At 37.0% G+C, this 18,354-nt stretch overlaps 1 protein-coding gene across 1 annotated transcript; it reads right to left on the reverse strand.

The window, feature by feature from the left end:
- Positions 1-246: 246 nt before the first annotated feature.
- LOC110908981 (protein AE7-like 1) lies at positions 247-3,921 on the reverse strand. The gene is made up of 5 exons (XM_022153984.2): positions 3,738-3,921; positions 3,550-3,655; positions 1,025-1,124; positions 743-788; positions 247-518 (listed from the first exon to the last, which is right to left on the reverse strand). The coding sequence occupies exons 1-5, from the start codon at positions 3,859-3,861 to the stop codon at positions 418-420; spliced, it is 477 nt and encodes a 158-aa protein (XP_022009676.1). The 5' UTR covers positions 3,862-3,921; the 3' UTR covers positions 247-417.
- Positions 3,922-18,354: the final 14,433 nt, after the last annotated feature.

Consider the following 18,354-nt stretch of genomic DNA (forward strand, 5'->3'; position numbering starts at 1 on the left):
GCTTTTCTTGTTTTTTTTTTTTTTTTTTTTTTTGAATAAAAAAATAAGGGGAGTTAAGAGGGGAGTGGCGCCATCAAATGGGGGTGTTAGGGGAGTTTAAGAGGGGAGTTGACGTGGCACACGGGGATTGGTTTGGCGTAAGAGAGTGCACTCACCTATTAGGTGTGCACCCCCTTCACCCTAATATAAGAAGAAAAAGTTTGTTATATAACATCTACACACACTCAAGAAAGTAACAGGCTCGGCTTGCACCAAATAACCCCGGTTGATTGTAGGACGTTACAAAACATAACAGTGAATTGTCATCTACTGCCCCAAAGTCACAAAAAGACCATTTTTGTTTCATAACAAGATATAACATTTGTTTGTTCAAAAAGCTGAACACAAAGCTTACTGTACAACAAAGCCGGTAGTGATTTAGAGTTCACTTGAGTAAAGGCACTCATCAACAAGTTGCCTAAGGTTAGGATTCTCCATGGCAGCCACAATTCTTTCCTTGTCATTCAACTGCTTGTTAACTGCAAACATTTTTTTATAATTTAAATAAATAGTGTCAGATAAGATTATATAAATTGTATTATTTCAATCATAACTTAGTTTTTTAATTAAATGATTTGCAAAACTTTGTGTATTAAATTAACACTTTCAACCCGTTTGACCCATTACCTCTTGTTCCAACACGCTAGTCACATATAGTGAATTGACAAAAGAGTACACTATTAGTTTTAGTATATGCTTTTACCTGCTTCTTCATCAGCATGGGATCCGGGAGCTACTTTGATGTCCACCTGTAATATTTCAGCATCATATGATGTAAGACTAACGATGAAGGGGCGACAATACAAGCGAGACAATAAATTGACATCCTAAAATTACCCCTACAAAATGCAATGTTTGACTTGCATAATGAAAAGCCTAATACGCCCCCGGAATAAAGAAGTCTTGTAGTGACTATTAATGGACAAACAAGTAAATGTTTACTATTGAAATATTTCTAAGAGCAAATGTTGTTGAGATGGCTGACCTTAAAATGTGGAGGGAAACAATCCTTGAGTTTGATTCTAAGGCATAGACCAATGACTGTTGCCATGCTGCAGTGCTGAATGGTTGGGGTGAAGGTTATCCTAATATAGAACAAGTGAAGCATCAAAATCTATAATAAACTGTCAAATAATGTGCTAAAAAAACATGAACAAAACAGTTGACTGAATAAACAGCGAGTACAAAATTCGGAGTATAAATATCTACTGTTGCAAAATTCCAAAATACCGATATCATACACCAAAGGTAAACCAACAAAATTTTGGTGCCCAACAATCCTTAATACCCATTTAATAAATTTTATATCTCTTACCCGATTTACTTATTTATACAAGGAAATGTTAACCATAGTTAACAGCAACATTGTATAAGATGATTGAATAAGACTAAGCAACCATAACTTGATTGTTAACCATAGCTCTTCTAAGGGTTATCACCTATATTAGGTGGGTGAAAGTGGGTTAGTTTGTTCACCATTAAAATTTGATTTAAACGCCGCTAAAATACAACATAATAAACATATGATGCGTCATCCAATACAAGTGGCCTGTTAATCAATTCAAGTGGCGTACAAACACCCACGGTCAAGGGGTCCACACTAGACTAATCTTTGTTAATAAATTTAGAGTTTTCTTCAAAAAAAAAAAAAATAATAAAGAAAAATATGAGTCTGACCCTTTAATCATCCCAAACCAGTGGCGGACCAGATCCAGGATTTTTTTTTCTTAGGTGTCAATCGAGAGAGCTTAACCAAAATTTTATAAGATAGATACATCACAATCTATGTAATGCAGGACTTGAACCTAGGGATGGCAAAAATACCCGAGCTCAACGGGTATACCAGATACCTGATGGGTATTGGGCCGGTATGGAAAAAAAATTAACGGGTATGGGTCGGGTATGGGATTAGATGATACCCGAAATGTATACCCGGAAAGTTTTATCTTTATTTTCCTTTAACTATATAGTTTAGTAATGTTTCATTCTTGTAGTTTTATTATTTAAAAAAACTTTTCATTTTAAGGGGGTGTTTGGTTTAGCCTTTTGAAACAAGTTATTGACTTATTAGCTTTTTGAAAAAAATCAATAAGTCAAGACTTTTTGAAACAACTTTTTTTTGTAAAAGGTGGAAAAGTCATTTTGAAAAGCAAAGAACCTTGGCCTTTTGAAAAAGTAATATTTCATGAAAAGTTAAAAGGAGTTTCAAAAGGCCAAGGTTCTTTGCTTTTCAAAATGACTTTTCCACCTTTTACAAAAAAAAAAAGTTGTTTCAAAAAGTCTTGACTTATTGATTTTTTCAAAAAGCTAATAAGTCAATAACTTGTTTCAAAAGGCTAAACCAAACACCCCCTTAAAATGAAAAGTTTTTTTTAAATAATAAAGTTCTTTGCTTACAACGCCACTGGTGTAAATTTGTAAATATGTAAGTTTGTTTTTTGGTTGTTTGTTTGGCTGCCCCGTTTTGTGGGTGGGTCGTTTTCTAATGAAGTTCGCCTTTCAAAAAAAAATGAAATATTACTTTTTCCCACCTCATAAGCTCATCCAAACACCTTTTTAAAATAACTTATTGACTTTTTCCACCTTATAAACTCATCCAAACACTTTTTTAAAATAACTTATTGACTTTTTCCACCTTATAAACTCATCCAAACATTTTTTTTAAAAATTCCTTTTGGATAAGTCATAAGTCAATAAGTCATTTTGCCAAAAAATCATTTTTAAGTTAAATAAGCAATCCCAAACACCCCCTAAATATATATATATATATATATATATATATATATATATATATATATATATATATATATATTAATGGCATTATTTATATTTATGTGTTATAAAATAAAAAATATTTTTGAGATTAATATTATAATATATTTATATGTTTAAATATGTATGATATTTATCACAATTTGATATATAATATAGACTTTCAAAACATAAGATTATAAAGGAAAGTAAAAAATATATATGCATGAAAATCCCAACAGGTATACCTGATACTTGAACCCGCCGGGTAAATATCCGTCAAATACCCGATGGATAATAAGCCGGGTATGGTAAAAGATTTTACAACCAGGTATGGGTATGAGATTAGTCATACCCGACCCATTTCCATCCCTGTTTGAAGTTTTGAAACCCCCCCCCCCCCCCCCATCTCTGCACACACAATAACTCTACTAAAATGTCCCCTCGAGACGAAGAAGAAATATTACTTAAATAAAAAAAGTGTAGCGCTAATACCACCGAATACCGGTACCCCAATACGCCATCCTCTGCCCCAAAAATTTAGTGCTTTTGCAAAGGTTCTTACCCATCAAACCCGACCCGAAACCGGAAGTTGTTCACCCCTAGTTCCCTAGACTCCAATAATGGAGTCGCCACTTTTCACGGCTTATCTTATTAATAATAATTCTAAACTACCAAAATTATTTATTCAATGATACACATTAACCATTAACCGCTATATAATAACAATAATATATTAAATTCTAAAAAACTACTCACAGTATCCTGGCGAGCTTCTCATCGACGGTGATGGAGTCCTCCGACAAAACACTCAACTGTTCCAACGAGTACGGGTGCTCCGGATCTCTAATGTCTCTCACAATATGTATCTAAAGTCAAAGATCACAATTACCTTACTTACTACCAAATTATTATAATTTAAAAAAAAATAACATTAGAAAGGATATCATAGATGTCAAGAGGATCAAGGGCCTCGTGATCATTAGAGTGAAGATGAACATGATCCGGTCGGGTGATTCTCTCTTTCTTTTCACGTACAATTGGATTTGCGTTTATTAAGCCCAGAGTCATTGCTGCTGCTGGAGGATGTTTGTTTATTGTTGTTTGAGAAGAATAGAGGAAGAGTGGTGGTTTTAAGTTCCAGTTTGAAAAGAAACTGGGTACTTGTGCCCACAGATAATAAAGCCAATTGTTAATCGTTTTCTAAAAGTGGGAATATTTTAAATTCACCTTTTGACACATGCCCCGTCTTATAACGACCCTTTAATATTTAACTTGTTATTTATTTTAAACTAGGTTTTGCCCCGTCCGTGTTGCAGGGCATTAAGCCGAATATTTATTTCTCATAGCATGTACGTTTGTGTTTTAGATACTTGTACATGCTACTCATAATACACGATCTCAAAATAAATTACATTGAGTAAACAAAGTAAAACAAAACACTACCATATCTTTGCTAAAAAACTAAAACAATGCAAAACTATCGCTTGGCACGACAAATAAAAATTAAATTGAGCCAACTAATTAAAACAAAACGCTATCATTGTTTTGTCAAAAAAAAAAAATACTAAAACGAATTTTATACTGGGGGCAAAATCGTAAATAAACACAAAAAAATTATATGGAAATGTAAATTAACTTAAGTTTATATCGACACGTAAACAAAAATAAAGATATAAAACTCGATTAAAAAGTATTTATAAATTTAAGTAGTTGTAAGGGTCAATCCTTAAAATTAAGAGTTAAAAGTAAAAAAAAACAAAACCAAAAAAAAACAAAACAACAAAAATAAAAGAAAAAAAAGGTTAAAAGCAAAAAAAAAAAAACAAAACCACATAAAGACAAAACAAAAATAAAAGAAAAAAAAACATTGTAGCACTGTAGCAGTAGTACAGTGATTTTAAGTTGTAATTTAATATATATAGTAACTATATCAAGTTTAGATACGTGTAAAGTCGTAAACAAATTTCAAGTATGTATGTAATGCATAAACGGGAAAGACTTTTGATTCTGATACATATGAGCTAAATTATATTACACTTTACAAATTTAGAATGCGTTCGGTGTGTTTTAATACAATTAACTCATTACAATTTTCTAATTTCTAAAACCTATGGTTTGTGATACGAAGCAATCAGCTTGACTTGGGATGCTGACTTCCACATGAGAGTTCGCCGAGCATCGATGAATGCTTTGATTGGATCAGATATGCAAAAAAAACTGCCACTAGCCTTGCCACTTGAAGAGAATTCTACTTGTGACCACCATCTACGTGAAAAAGATTAACTGATGGTTCGATTATATATGTTGTCAGGGGCGGACCCACCCCCAGCCCAAGGTGAGTGGGTGGGTGGGCAAGCGCACCCCCGGAAAAAAAAATTAATTCTGTTTTCCGTCGAAAATCTCGTCTGCACCCCTTGGGGTCCACACACCTTACATAAAAATGTTATCGATTTATATTTTAAATTTTTTTTAGTAAACTCGGATTTAAAAAAAAACTACCTAAATTATATAAACTTATACTACCCAATTTAACCAAAATACCCAATACCTTAGCCCATTATTTCATTAAACATAACTAGCTCAGTAATTACTAGTCCATTAACCAAACCCAACCTAAGTTCAAACTATAAGGGTCGAGATTTAGAAAAAAAAAACGGTAGAAAGTGTGAGAACGCTTATGGATCGTCCGATCAAAACAATCTATGGACTAGATTGGCGCGGTGGCGTTTTCGTAAATAACATCAATTTTATTACGTGGACGCGCTTCATTAAGGGTAAAAGGGTCTTTTGACTTCTCCACACAAAACGTGTCACACCCCAACCGAAGGCGGAAACCTCGGGGCATGACACTGAGCGAAACAGATTGTTCGAGAGAAATTCCATAACAACTACATTACCAGATAGTTATTAATACGTCCCATACCATACCCATCAAGCAAATTAAGTTATTAGAGACAGCGATATCTCTAAAATAATAACATGTCTCGACAACTCAAATTTAAATAAATTATTTGTTTGTTTCTAGACTCTCTCCTAAGCTCGATTCCATCAAATAGCAAGCAAGCATCCTAGGCACCTGTCACATACGTTAAAATACGGGTCAATACACATAGTGTAAAGGTGAGCATACAAGTTTGATGATAGCATAATAGAGTTCGAAAATGGTTTGCGCATAACCAGCATGTACAACGTATAATGTGAAGCATGTAAGTTATCGACAAAGATTCTATCAATACCAATGACTGCGAGTAGCGAGTGCGCAACACATGTTCACCACTGCGAACATGTGAAGTAATATCCTTAACAACCCCAGTCCACGACAGATGTTGAGTCCAAACTATAGTACTATTGTTGCTAAGGCAGGTAGACAGCAATCATTGTGTTAACATAACAAACAGGCATTCATCGAATCACGTATAACATGCAATAGCGGTTAGCATATAAATAGTGTTTTTGTTGTGTGTCGATTGTGATTTGAATATAGATAACGTATGTATCACCCAAAAGTGCGTAAAGCAAAAAGGGATCGAGTATACTCACAGATTGTGTTTAATAATAAACACAGCCTTGGATTGAAAGGAGCGCTGAGAGAGATTAGCCTGAACAATTAACGATAGTATAATCGATAAGCGGCGCGTAAAACGGGGTAAAGTGTCAATGGATCGGACGGTAATCTGATTATGTTGCAATCCGATCGGATGGCCAGTCGATCGGGTGACAATCCGTTCGGATGGTCATCCGATCGGGTGACCATTCGATTGGACTGTCATCTTGTTTGGGAAAGATATGTTTGTGTATGATGGTTTGCCTTTTGAAGTTTTCGTTGTAGCATTTTGAAAACAGAGAAGTATCTCTACCATTCAGGTCGATCGATCGAACGGGGGTTTGATCAGGTGACGATCCGATTGGTGGGACACTTAGTGAGAACAAGTTCACAGCAGTTGGTCACTCGATCGGATAGCAATCCGACCGGGTGGCAATCTGTTGGCCTTTGTTCATGCATTGAACCTGTTGAAAATTGTTTAAGTGTTAAAGTCCAAACATCACATGGTCGGATGGTCGTTCGATCGGATGGCAATCCGATCGGACGACAATCCATTCGGTGTTCAAAACTCTTGAAAAGTTGAAATATGATTTAAGTGTGGGGCCAAGTGCAAGCCGATCGGACGGCTGTCCGATCGGGTGGCAATCCGATCGGACGACAATCCGTTACGGTGGCCTAATCATCTTGTCACTTGTTTGTTTTGAAAGTTTGTAGTTTTGATCGAGACGATGTGATAACGTGCCAAACAACAGAATCCTTGTCAAGACTCAAGTGACCCGATCGGACAGGAACCACCCTAGTCCGACCAGTTAACTTGTTCAAGATGGTGCTTCATATTTAACCCGAAATCGGTAGTCTCTCAGAGAGAATCCAGATCTTGAACCGATACATCACTAAGAAAGAGTAGAAGATCAGAACGAGCTCCGATTCTCTCGGTTTTTTAGTGCATTGAGCGTAAAAGAGTTGAAAGAAAGTTAGAAACCATCTTTCAATCCTTTTCACCATTAATATGTTCAGATCCATACAAGATCTTTGTTTATTCATGTGAGAATCGTTCAGATCTAAGTTGTTCTTGGTGGATTGAAGCCAAAACATGAAGTTCATAAGAACTCCATGATGACATCACCCTAGAACACCTCAAATCCATTGATTTCACGGTTAAAAGTTAAGATTTAAAAGATATAAAGGTGTAGGAGTGCGTGTAGATCATAGAAGTACAAGATTTAGGTTGAAAACTTACAAGAATCGCGAGAAATCGTGAGAAAGAAGCTTGAGAGCGGCTGGGTCGAGTGAGAGGAGCAGTCACATCAAGTGATGTGATAGTTGGAGGTATTTATAGGGTTTCCCAAAAAGGAAAGTGCATTGGATAGGGTGGGTCACTGATCGGGTGGCAATCCGATCGGGTGGCAATCCGATCGGATGGCCATTCGATCGAGTTGTCACTCGATCGGTGGCTTCGACGACTGAGTTTTGGCGTTTCATTTTGTGCGTTGAGTTTTGCGATGCGATAGTATTTACACATTAATCCCAACTACTATATCTAACATACAATCACTATAATTAACTTGCGTTTAGCGTTCGCGATTCGATTGCGATGAGATTGCGATTGCGTTTCGATTAATCACCACAACATAAACATAAATAATCATGCACCAGTAACACATAAGTAGCACACACACGTAAGACAGTATCCAGAAAGCATAATTCGAGTTGCGAATGCGATTGCGATGCGATAAGCGATAGAGCGATAAAACATGCGATAAATAGCGGTTAAACCTCGATTATTAACAAGTACTTCACATAATACAACTAATGCAATAAAATAAATAGATTATCTACAAGTCAAAGGAGTCAAAACAGCAATTGAGCAAGGAGTGACAGATTGCAATGAGCAATCTTTTCTTTCTTTGACTTCAATGTTGACTTCGACTTTCGAAACACGGGGTGTTACAAAACGCCATCTCATGAAAATAAAACGCCAAAACAAAAATCACACACCATTCTAACTAAAAATGCCATTAGATATAAAACGCCAAACTTAATTATAATAAAATACCGCCTAAAAAAACCTCCAAAAAAATCCTATATATATAACATCTCAGACCTTAAATTAAAAACACACACAAAACCACAAACGTCATATTTAATATATACCATTCGTCTTAGAAACGCCAAAAAAACCCAAACATCAAATATCTTCTAAACCAAAACGTTTTTTGAAATTCAGTTTGATTGTCTGTAAGCTTTCGCTCAATCTAATGGACAAAATCATTAAGTGAGGATATTGTCCATTTTATTGAATAAAATCTTATTGACTTATCCTCAACTTCCATTCAATTTATAACGCCAAAACATACAAAAACATTATTGAGGTTTGTTGTCAATAAAGTTTAGCTGTATGGGGTGGACAACATTGTCAGTTATCTTTCTTAACCGAGGATTAACAATGTTGTCCATCTCATACAGCAAAACATTATTGATTTTAGCATGATCAAATTTTGAGGTTTAAGGTGCTTTTATTTGGTGGTGTTCTTTTTATCGGTAAAACGCCAAAATTAAAAAATCAAACATCCTTCATTGGAAAATTCAAGATTGTTGGCTGAAATGGTCTAAACTCAATAACATTTTGCTGCATGAGATGGACAAATCTTCAAGAAAAAGACGCTGATGTCAGAACCAGCCAGTTAAGATGATTCAAAAAAGAAGAAAGAGACTGGTAACAGTGAAGATTTGCAAGATCAATTGTTTATATATTCTTTTTCTTAATTTTCTTTTTTAGTTAATTGTTATATAATAAAACGCCATATATAATAAAAACGCCAGACAGCCAAAATGCTTGTTAAAACGCTATCATGCCGGGGTTTTATTATATAACAATTTGCGGTTGTTTATAATAGATTCACCGGGGTAACCCTTTACCCAAAAAAAAACGCTATCATGCCGTAAAACGCCCCCAAAAACTCCCAAACTATAATAAAATTACTTTGGAAAAGTATTATAAAAAACCCAAAAAAAAAAAATCAAACTTGAAAATGTAATTAGAAACAGTAACAACAAAACAGTAAAAATGAAGAGACGGAAAATTTATTGTATTAGAATCTAAAACGCCAAACTTGAAAGACGGGACGTGTTACTGACATTAGAGAAAAAAGTTTATCAAAAACAATAATTACAAACAATAACTGAAACGACGAATACTTTATTATAATAATGCACCGCCTAACCTACGCCGCCAAAAGAAATCTTATAAAATAATAACTCTCAACAACTTCCATTTAATCAAACCAAAAAAAACAAACGCCAAATACTACTAAATACCACTCACTGTAAAACGCCAAAAAATTAAAAAAAAAAATCAAAGATGGCTAGTATGCTATCTTGGATATTCAGTATTGTTCTTCGTGTAGTTTCACTAAATGGATTGTTAGCTGAGAGCAGTAACTAAGAAAGATTTTGCTGCATGAGATGGACAAATCTTCAAGAAAAAAAAATACTGATGACAATCTAATGTCATTTTGTGTTCTTGGTTCTTGAATAAGGCTTGGTTGAGGAAAAGAGATCAATGACACTGAAGAGTGGGATGATTATAAAGATGAAGATCAAGATGAAGAAAAAGCGAAAAACCCACCCACACGTCATAGATCTATGACCCCAAACATCCAGAAAAAGCCACTTCAACAGACGAGCAGGCAAAATAATCAAACCGATGGGTTTGTTAAGTTTTACATAAAACGCCATATATTTGGTGACAGTTCTTGTACTATTAAAGAAGAGAGAGGCTAATGACAGTGAAAATTATGAAGAGAGATCCAGTTATGATTTTTAATTTATTTTCTTCGCTTCTATTTTTTTCCCTGTGGTTGTAATATAATTTTACAATTGTAAAACGCCAAGATACCACAAACGCCAAAATGTATATAAAAAATAATAGAACAATGGGCAATCTAGTTTAAAACGCCTTGAAAAAACGCCATTCAGATAGATTTCCTGACCCCCCTGGGGTTCCAATGACATACGATTTGAAAAACGCCATAAACGCCAAAATGTTAATACGATGAAACCATTAAACGCCATTAATTATTGAATTTGATTAATGCCAAAAATCTTAAACTCCAAAAATAAAACAATATTGGGAAAAGCGGATCTGAAAAAGCAGAAGATAAAAGGATAAAAAAGCCCCTCCGCCCTTCTCTATGCCACATGACACGCGTTGGGTCAGGATGCGTTCTCACCGTTCTCACACTTTTGAGCGTTTTCTCCTGATCCCGTTTCCAAACTATAATAATTAAAATAAGCTTAATAGTCCCTTAGAATTCCTCCCGCCATTCCTTTCTTGCGTCGTCTCTTGCCAGCGATCAGCGAACACAACAGCACGTTATAAGCAGCCGCGAACTACCGCCATCCGACACCAAACCGCTGCCGTACGACACCAAACCGCTGCCGTACGACACCAAACCGCTGCCGTACGACACCAAACCAATCGGAATCCAATAAAGGATAAGTTTTATGTTTTTTTTTATGATTTTAGTTGATATTATAGAAGAAAAAGGAAAATAAAATTTTTAAATTGGTTTGAAATTTCATGTGTTTTGACGTTATTTATGGTTGTTTAGATGATTCTTAGGGTGATTATGTTGTTTAGAGGATTTTTAGGGTGATTACACACAATTTCTAGGGCTTGAATAGTTGAAACTGAAACATTATGTTATGGCCCGACACAACCCAACCCGAACCGAACCGATTTTTTTAGTTTGATATTCTTTTATTTTACATGACCCGACCTGAACCGACCCGATACGAACCGATTTTTTTACTTATATATCTAGGGGCCTAAAATTTTTAAAAATATTCCGCACCCCTATGAAAAAATTCTTAAGTCCGCCTACGTTGTTTGTTAAGAATTTGACGGACATATCATTGTGGACAAATGATGGTCTTTTACCCAGAAATGACTATTACCCAGTATCCTGAGATCTTGGCTCACTCTAAAAATAATAACATATCTTTACCCTCTTGCCAACATTGCGCATCGCATCTCCTTTGTCGATTGTTGCTTCTTTCCTTTCTCTTGCTTGTATGTCTCCCACAAATTTGATTTGCCGGTTTGACCTTATTGTATATCTCTCATAAAAAAAAATTCGACAACTTTGTTTAATCTTTGTCCTCTTGAGGGCTTTTTATCTAATTTTTTCCTTAACTTCTTCACAAGTTTATTTAAAACTTATTTCTTTATAGAGTTTCTTTTTTACCTTTTAAGTGATTTTTCCCTCTATATAAGGTTTTTCAGTATTTCACTAAAATGATTTGCTATGACATAACATTACAACAAAAATGCCACAACGCGTTATGTGTCTTTTCTTGATGAAATCATCCTGTCATGCACCGACCACTCAGATGAAATCAAATTTAGGTGAGGGAAACTAACCAAAATCAACTATCACCAAGTGTTATGTATGTATTCTTGATGAACGCTTGAATGCAAATTGCTTTCAGGTTGTTCTCGCGGTGTTGTTAATATCTTACAAGGAAGTAGATTTCTTGTGATACTTTTGAGTGTTATCATAGATGAAAATGTTTTGTTTTTTTAGATGAGGAGGAACTGGAGAGGTGATTTCTTTAGATTTCTTCATTTGGTTTTGTTTCTCGTTAAGTGGTTGTGTTTAGGCCGGAGGGTGTGGGGGCGCCACCCCCGCCAGCTCACCTTCTATAGCGCCCCGGGGCGCTATCACACCACACCCTCGAATTCAATTAGGGGCGCCATGGACTGGGCTCCATCGTGGTAAGGGGCTCCAAACGCGTTGAACGAGGAAGCTTGGTCAAACATGACCGTTTGGCAACGGTCGAATATAAAAAAAAAAAACATTTTTATTCAATTATATATATAAACCTATCCCAAACTAAATAACTCACCAATCACAACTAAAACACACACCAATCACAACTAAAACACACACCAATCACAACTAAAAAATGTCTTCGAGCTTCTCATCCGACGGTGTTCTTGACGATATGGTTATCGCAATTACGTAGGAGGCAATAAATTATTTGCGAGAAGAAGCTGAATCCTCTACAACGCGTACCAGACAACCGCCTCTTGAACGGGATCAGTTAGGTGCTCATGAACGTCTAGTGCAAGATTATTTTTGTGAAAATCCGTTGTACGTTGATGGTCAGTTTAAGCGTAGGTTTCGTATGAGCCGACGACTATTCGTTAAAATTTCTAATGATCTTGCGGGCGAATTCCCTTTTTTTCACGCAAAGAGTAAGTGCAAGTCGCAAAGTTGGTTTCTCTGGATAACAAAAGTCTACAACAGCAATTAGGCAACTAATGTACGGCACACCAAGTAATGCGTGTGATGAATATTTAAGGATGTCGTCAAGAATGTGTCGTGAGTCTCTTGAAAATTTTTGTGAAGGTAATTTTTATTAACACTGTTATTTATTATTTTTATTTACATCGTTATTATTTTTTATTAACACTAGTTTATTAGGTGTTATCTCTCTGTACGGGAGACGATATTTGAGGATGCCAACCGCAGTCGACGTTCCACTTCTATACGAGGCCCATTAGCGCATACACGGGTTTCCTGGAATGTTGGGTAGTCTTGATTGCACGCACTGGGAATGGGCGGCATGTCCAACCGCTCGGAAAGGGCAACATCATCGTGGTGACCACGATGGTCTTACCCTAATATTACAAGCGGTTGATTCTCAAGATTTATGGATTTGACATGCGTACTTTGGCATGGCTGGTGCGAACAATGACATTGCAGTTTTAATGTCCTCGAATCTATTCGACGATGTCATAGACGGGGTTGCACCAGATACTTCATTCTATGCAAACGATGTGGAGTATAAGTATGGCTACTATCTCACAGACGGTATTTATCCCGAGTGGGCGATGTTGATAAAAACTCTTTCGTGTCCAGATGACGAAAAAAGATTGCATTTCAAGAAAAACAAGAGTCAGCAAGAAAAGATATCGAGCGGGCTTTCGGTGTGTTAAAAAAATATGGTCTATCATCGCCCAGCCGTCGAGGATACTTGAAAAAAGTAAAATGAGAAACATCATGTATACGTGTATCATTTTGCATAACATGATATTGGAGGACTCGGGTAGAGCGTTTTGTGGAGAAAGCTATGATGATAGTAACCAACCGACGAACCCAATACTAGCATACGCTAAGAAAGAAGCTATCCGAGCGAAGATACGGGCCAGGAACACAAACCATAACCTTCGAGCCGATCTGACCGAGCACCTATGGTTTTATCGTGAACAAGGAGGAGTCGACGAAGACGACGAGTTATAAATTATTAGTTATAAATTTTCTAGTTATATATTCTTTTAATGACTTTGTAGTGTTTTTATTTTTTTTTAATGAAATTATATATATTTTTTTAATTTTCTAGTTATTAAAATTGCCATTTAATTTAAAAAATAAATATTTAACTAAATAAATAATTAGGTAATCATGACGGGGGCTCCATCCACACCTTGCAGATTAAAAGGGGGCGTGATAAATGTCACACCCTAACTGATGGCGGAATCATCGGGGCATGGCACTAAGCGAAACAGATTGTCCAGAAGTTTCCATAACAACTATCATTACTATTCAATTTATATAATACGTCCCATACCGTACCTCAAATAGCAAACAAATTATTACAGATAAAATCTAGTCAAGTATTCTGTCCCGACAACTCAGATTTAAATATAAATACAACAATTGTTTATCTGCTTCTAGAGACCCATAATTTGACCACTACAGACAACTATTTGTTGGGCTCTAGAACTTTATTCTAGCCTCGCTATCCTAGCAGATAAGCATCTTAAACACCTGTCACATACGTTAAAATAAAGTCAATACATAAAATGTAAAGGTGAGCATACAAGTTTGATAATAGCATATAGAGTTCGAAATAGTTTACGCATAACCAGCACGTACACAGAGGAAAACGAAGCATGTTAATTATCGACATGGATCTATCGATACCAATGACTGCGGGTTGACTGCCCGAGGCAGTTCGCAATACATGATTACCACCGTAATCCATGCAAGTAATTGTCCTTAACAACCCCCGTGTGAACGGGTGCTGAGTCCAAACTATAGTACTATCGTCGTTAAGGCAGGTAGACAGCATTCCACGTGTAAACATAACAACAAGCATTCATTTAGTCACGTAATACATGCGGTAACGGTTAGCGTTTAAAGTAATTGAGTAGTGTGTTCGATGGTGATTTAGAATAAGTAACGTATGTAACACCCAAAAGTGCTAAAGTAAAAGGGGTTCGAGTATACTCACAGCGATGGATGGATTGAAGGGAGCGCTTGAGAGTAGGGTTAGCCTGAATAATTCGATAGCATAACGATAAGCAACGCGTAAAAGGGAAAACAAGTGTTGGAGGGTCGGACAGCTGGTCGATCGGACGGTTGTCCGATCGGACGGCTGACCGTTCGGCTTGACAGTCCGTTCGGACAGCTGTCCGGTCAGTCGGTAGGCCTATCTGATGGCTGTTCGAGTGGATTGTTTCTTCCTTTGAGAAGGATGTGTTTGCGTATGATGGTTTGTCTTTTGAAGTTTTAGTTGTCGCATTTGAAAACGTTGAAGTGTCTTTACCTTTCAGGTCGGTCGGTCAGACGGTTGTTCGATCGGCCGGCAGCCCGATCGGTTAGGTACTTCTTAGCAAGACAAGTTCTCAGCAGGGTGTCACCTGATCGGACGGATGTTCGATCGGGTGGCACTCCTAGTGCATTGAACATGTTGAAAATCGACTAAGTGTTGAAGCATAGTATCTCATGATCCGAGGAGTAATCCAATTGGACGGTAGTCCGATCGAACAGTTGTTCGTTCAATACTAGACTTCAATGAATTGTTCAAGTGTAGGGCCATGTGCTAGCCGATCGGCTGTCCTGGTCGATAGGCTGACTGTCCGATCGGCTGGCTGTCTGTTCGGACAGCAATCCGATCGGTCAGCATCCTGACCTGGTCGGTCTGTTCGTCTAACACTTGGCTGTACTGGTTTGTTTGTCGTTATATCGAGGTATTTTGACAACGAGTCGTACCATAGAACCCTCGTTCTTACTTATTTCTCCTGCTCGGGGAGGAATCACCCAAATCCAGCCGGTGAACTGTTCGGAACAGAGTTTAACGTTTAACCCGAAATCGGTGAACCTCGTGGATAGAACCTGAATCTGGAACCGCACTGCTACTAGGATGATTATTAAGTTGGCTCAAGCTTCGTTTCTATCGGTTTGAAGGCAGTGAGTGTAAAAGAGTTGGAAAAACCATCTTTCAATCCTTTTCACCGTGTAAATGTTTAGATCCATGAAAGATCTTTGTTTGTTTATGTGGAAATTGGCTAGATCCAAGTTATTCTTGGTGGATTGAGGCCAAACATGAAGTTCTTCAAGAACACCATGATGACATCATCCTAGAACACTTGAATCATGATGATTTCACGGTTAGAAATCAAGATTTGAAAGATAGAAAGGTGTAGGAGTGCGTGTAGATCAAGAAAGTACAAGATTTAGGATGAAATCTTACCGGAATCGGGAGGAATCTGAGAAAAAGAGGGGAGCACGAGCTGGTCGGACAGAGGTTTCCAAAAGTAGAAAGTTTGAGAGTGAGAAGGGGTATTTATAGGATGCCAAAAGAGGAAAGGGCTGGCCGATCGGTTGGTCAGCATGATCGGATAGCTTGTTCGATCGGACAGCAGTCCGATCGGCTGGCTGTTCGATCGGCTGGTAGCCTACTCGATCAGTCGCCTGATTTGAGTATTCGATGCGACGATTTTCGATATTTCGATTTCGATTGAGGGTGTTGCGAGTACGATAAAGTTTCCTATTCAAATTACTTTTAATCCCAACCACTATATCTAACATACAATCATCTATATTTCACGCTATCTCTTTTCCACCGATTTTCATGAGTCGATTTCGATTGAGTTCGATTGAGTTTCGAGTTTCGATTCGATTGATCACCACACACAACATAAAGTAAACATGCGCAAGTAACACATAAGGCACACACACACGTATAATAACATCAAGGTTGCACAATTCGAGTTTCGAGTTCGATCATGATTAGGTTAGTTCGATTACTGATTAATTGACTTTATCGCATTGTTACTTCCTATCATTCACAGTCGTAAGGCGGTTCGCATCGATAAATAAACTTCAATTAATTCGATTGTAATTAATTACTCCACATAATACAACTAACGTAATATAAACATAAAATAGACTAACTACGGTCAAAGGAGTCAATCTTGACTTTAACTTTGACTTTCGAAAACACGAGATGTTACAATAAAGCCCTCAGGCTGACATGGTGCTGACGTAAATCCTACATGGCCTGATAAAGCCCCTAGGAGGCTCCAACCACACCCTCCAACCTTATAGTTGGATAGTTTACATTTATGCTCTTTTAATGTTGTCGGTTGCATGTTAAACTTTTGATACATGTTGTCGGTTGCATGTTAAACTCTTAAAATAATTAAAATAAATAGAAAATCATTTAACTCGGACCTGGTTATCAAGGCTGATACATATTTGCTATTTCATTTGATGAAAACAACAAACTAAGCATTCTTCTTCAAATGATTAAAAAAGGGACAAATAATAAAAGCCAAAACTGGATCACAGTAGTAGATTCAGAATAAGCAGATGTTTGGTTGCAAGTCTCTCCCCTTGAAAGTGGTTTCAACATCTGCTGACCTCCTATCTGCTGATCATGCAAACTGCTGACCTACAACTGCTGATCAAGACAAAGTCTGATAGAAGAACTAAAGCTCTGCTGCTCAATCTACTGCCTTGGTTCAAGCATTGCTGATCATAACAAGAACTGCTGGGTTCACAGCAGTGGAAGGATGCAGCAGCAGTTTGAGTCTGTCTTATGTATTGAAATGTAATATCAGTAGTTAGCATAGCAGTGTTTGTATAGATCAGATGTTAAAGTTTGTTAGGAGGTTAGATGTCACTTTCATGGTGACGTCAGCTTTGATGCTCAGTGGTTTGCAAGTGCCTATAAATAGAACAGTACTCTGTACTGTTCTGTTTAGCTCTTTCACCATCTTCTTTCTACACGAACAAACACTGAGCTCAGGCTGAGGGAGAGTTTGCATATCATACACGCATTGTAATCAGAGTTTAAAAATAAATTTAATCATTTGATTCAGTGTTTGAAAATGTATGATTGATAGCATTTCTTCTGTTTGATTGTGAAAAGTTTGCTTCCATTAAATTCCGCTGCACTACTCTTCCATTTGATCATTTAAATTCAAACACAAATCACAATCAATCCAAACTCAGATCCTAACAATTGGTATCAAAGCTTGGACAGTCAAACTTGATCTAACAATCATTTTGACGTAAATAGTTCAGCTCGAAATTGTTGATATTGATCGTTTGTTCGTTGTGTTGAAAAACAGAGTAAGGTTTAATCACCGATAAAGTTGATTAATCAGTGCCTGTAAAACAACCAACAATCATTTTGACGTAAATAGTTCAGCTCGAAATTGTTGATACTGATCGTTTGTTCGTTGTGTTGAAAAACAGAGTAAGGTTTAATCACCGATAAAGTTGATTAATCAGTGCCTGTAAAACAACCGGAAAGATGTCGCAATCACAAGATGATAAAAATAACATTGGCTCTTTGTTTAAACCACCTATGCTGAAAAGAAATGAGTACAACATCTGGGAGCGAAGGATGTGTCACATCCTCGCTCAACAAAACACTGGATGTTGGAGGTCTGTCGTTTTCGGTCCTCATGTTCCTATGGTGCCAAGCGCAGAGGATGCCAAAAAGTCCGTTCCTAAACCAACTGAAAATTACACTGAATTGGATTTTCAGAAGTTTGAACTGGATGCCAAAGCGTTTAGCATCATAGCCTCTGCACTCCCCAACGAAATCTATGCTGGACTGTTACATTGTAACAGTGCAAAAGAATTGTGGGATGCATTGAAGGAACAGTTCGGAGGACCGGAGGAGGTTATCGAAAACAATAGGGAAATTCT

The sequence above is a fragment of the Helianthus annuus genome, chromosome 14 (assembly GCF_002127325.2).
Source record: "Helianthus annuus cultivar XRQ/B chromosome 14, HanXRQr2.0-SUNRISE, whole genome shotgun sequence".
Classification (NCBI taxonomy): domain Eukaryota; kingdom Viridiplantae; phylum Streptophyta; class Magnoliopsida; order Asterales; family Asteraceae; genus Helianthus; species Helianthus annuus.

Coding starts and splice junctions, on each gene's coding strand:
- LOC110908981 (XM_022153984.2), bottom strand. CDS start 3,861: ATGACTCTGGGCTTAATAAACGCAAATCCAATTGTACGTGAAAAGAAA. Junction 3,656..3,737: donor TGATCCTCTTGACATCTATG/ATATCCTTTCTA, acceptor GACTTTAGATAC/ATATTGTGAGAGACATTAGA. Junction 1,125..3,549: donor GAGAAGCTCGCCAGGATACT/GTGAGTAGTTTT, acceptor GTTCTATATTAG/GATAACCTTCACCCCAACCA.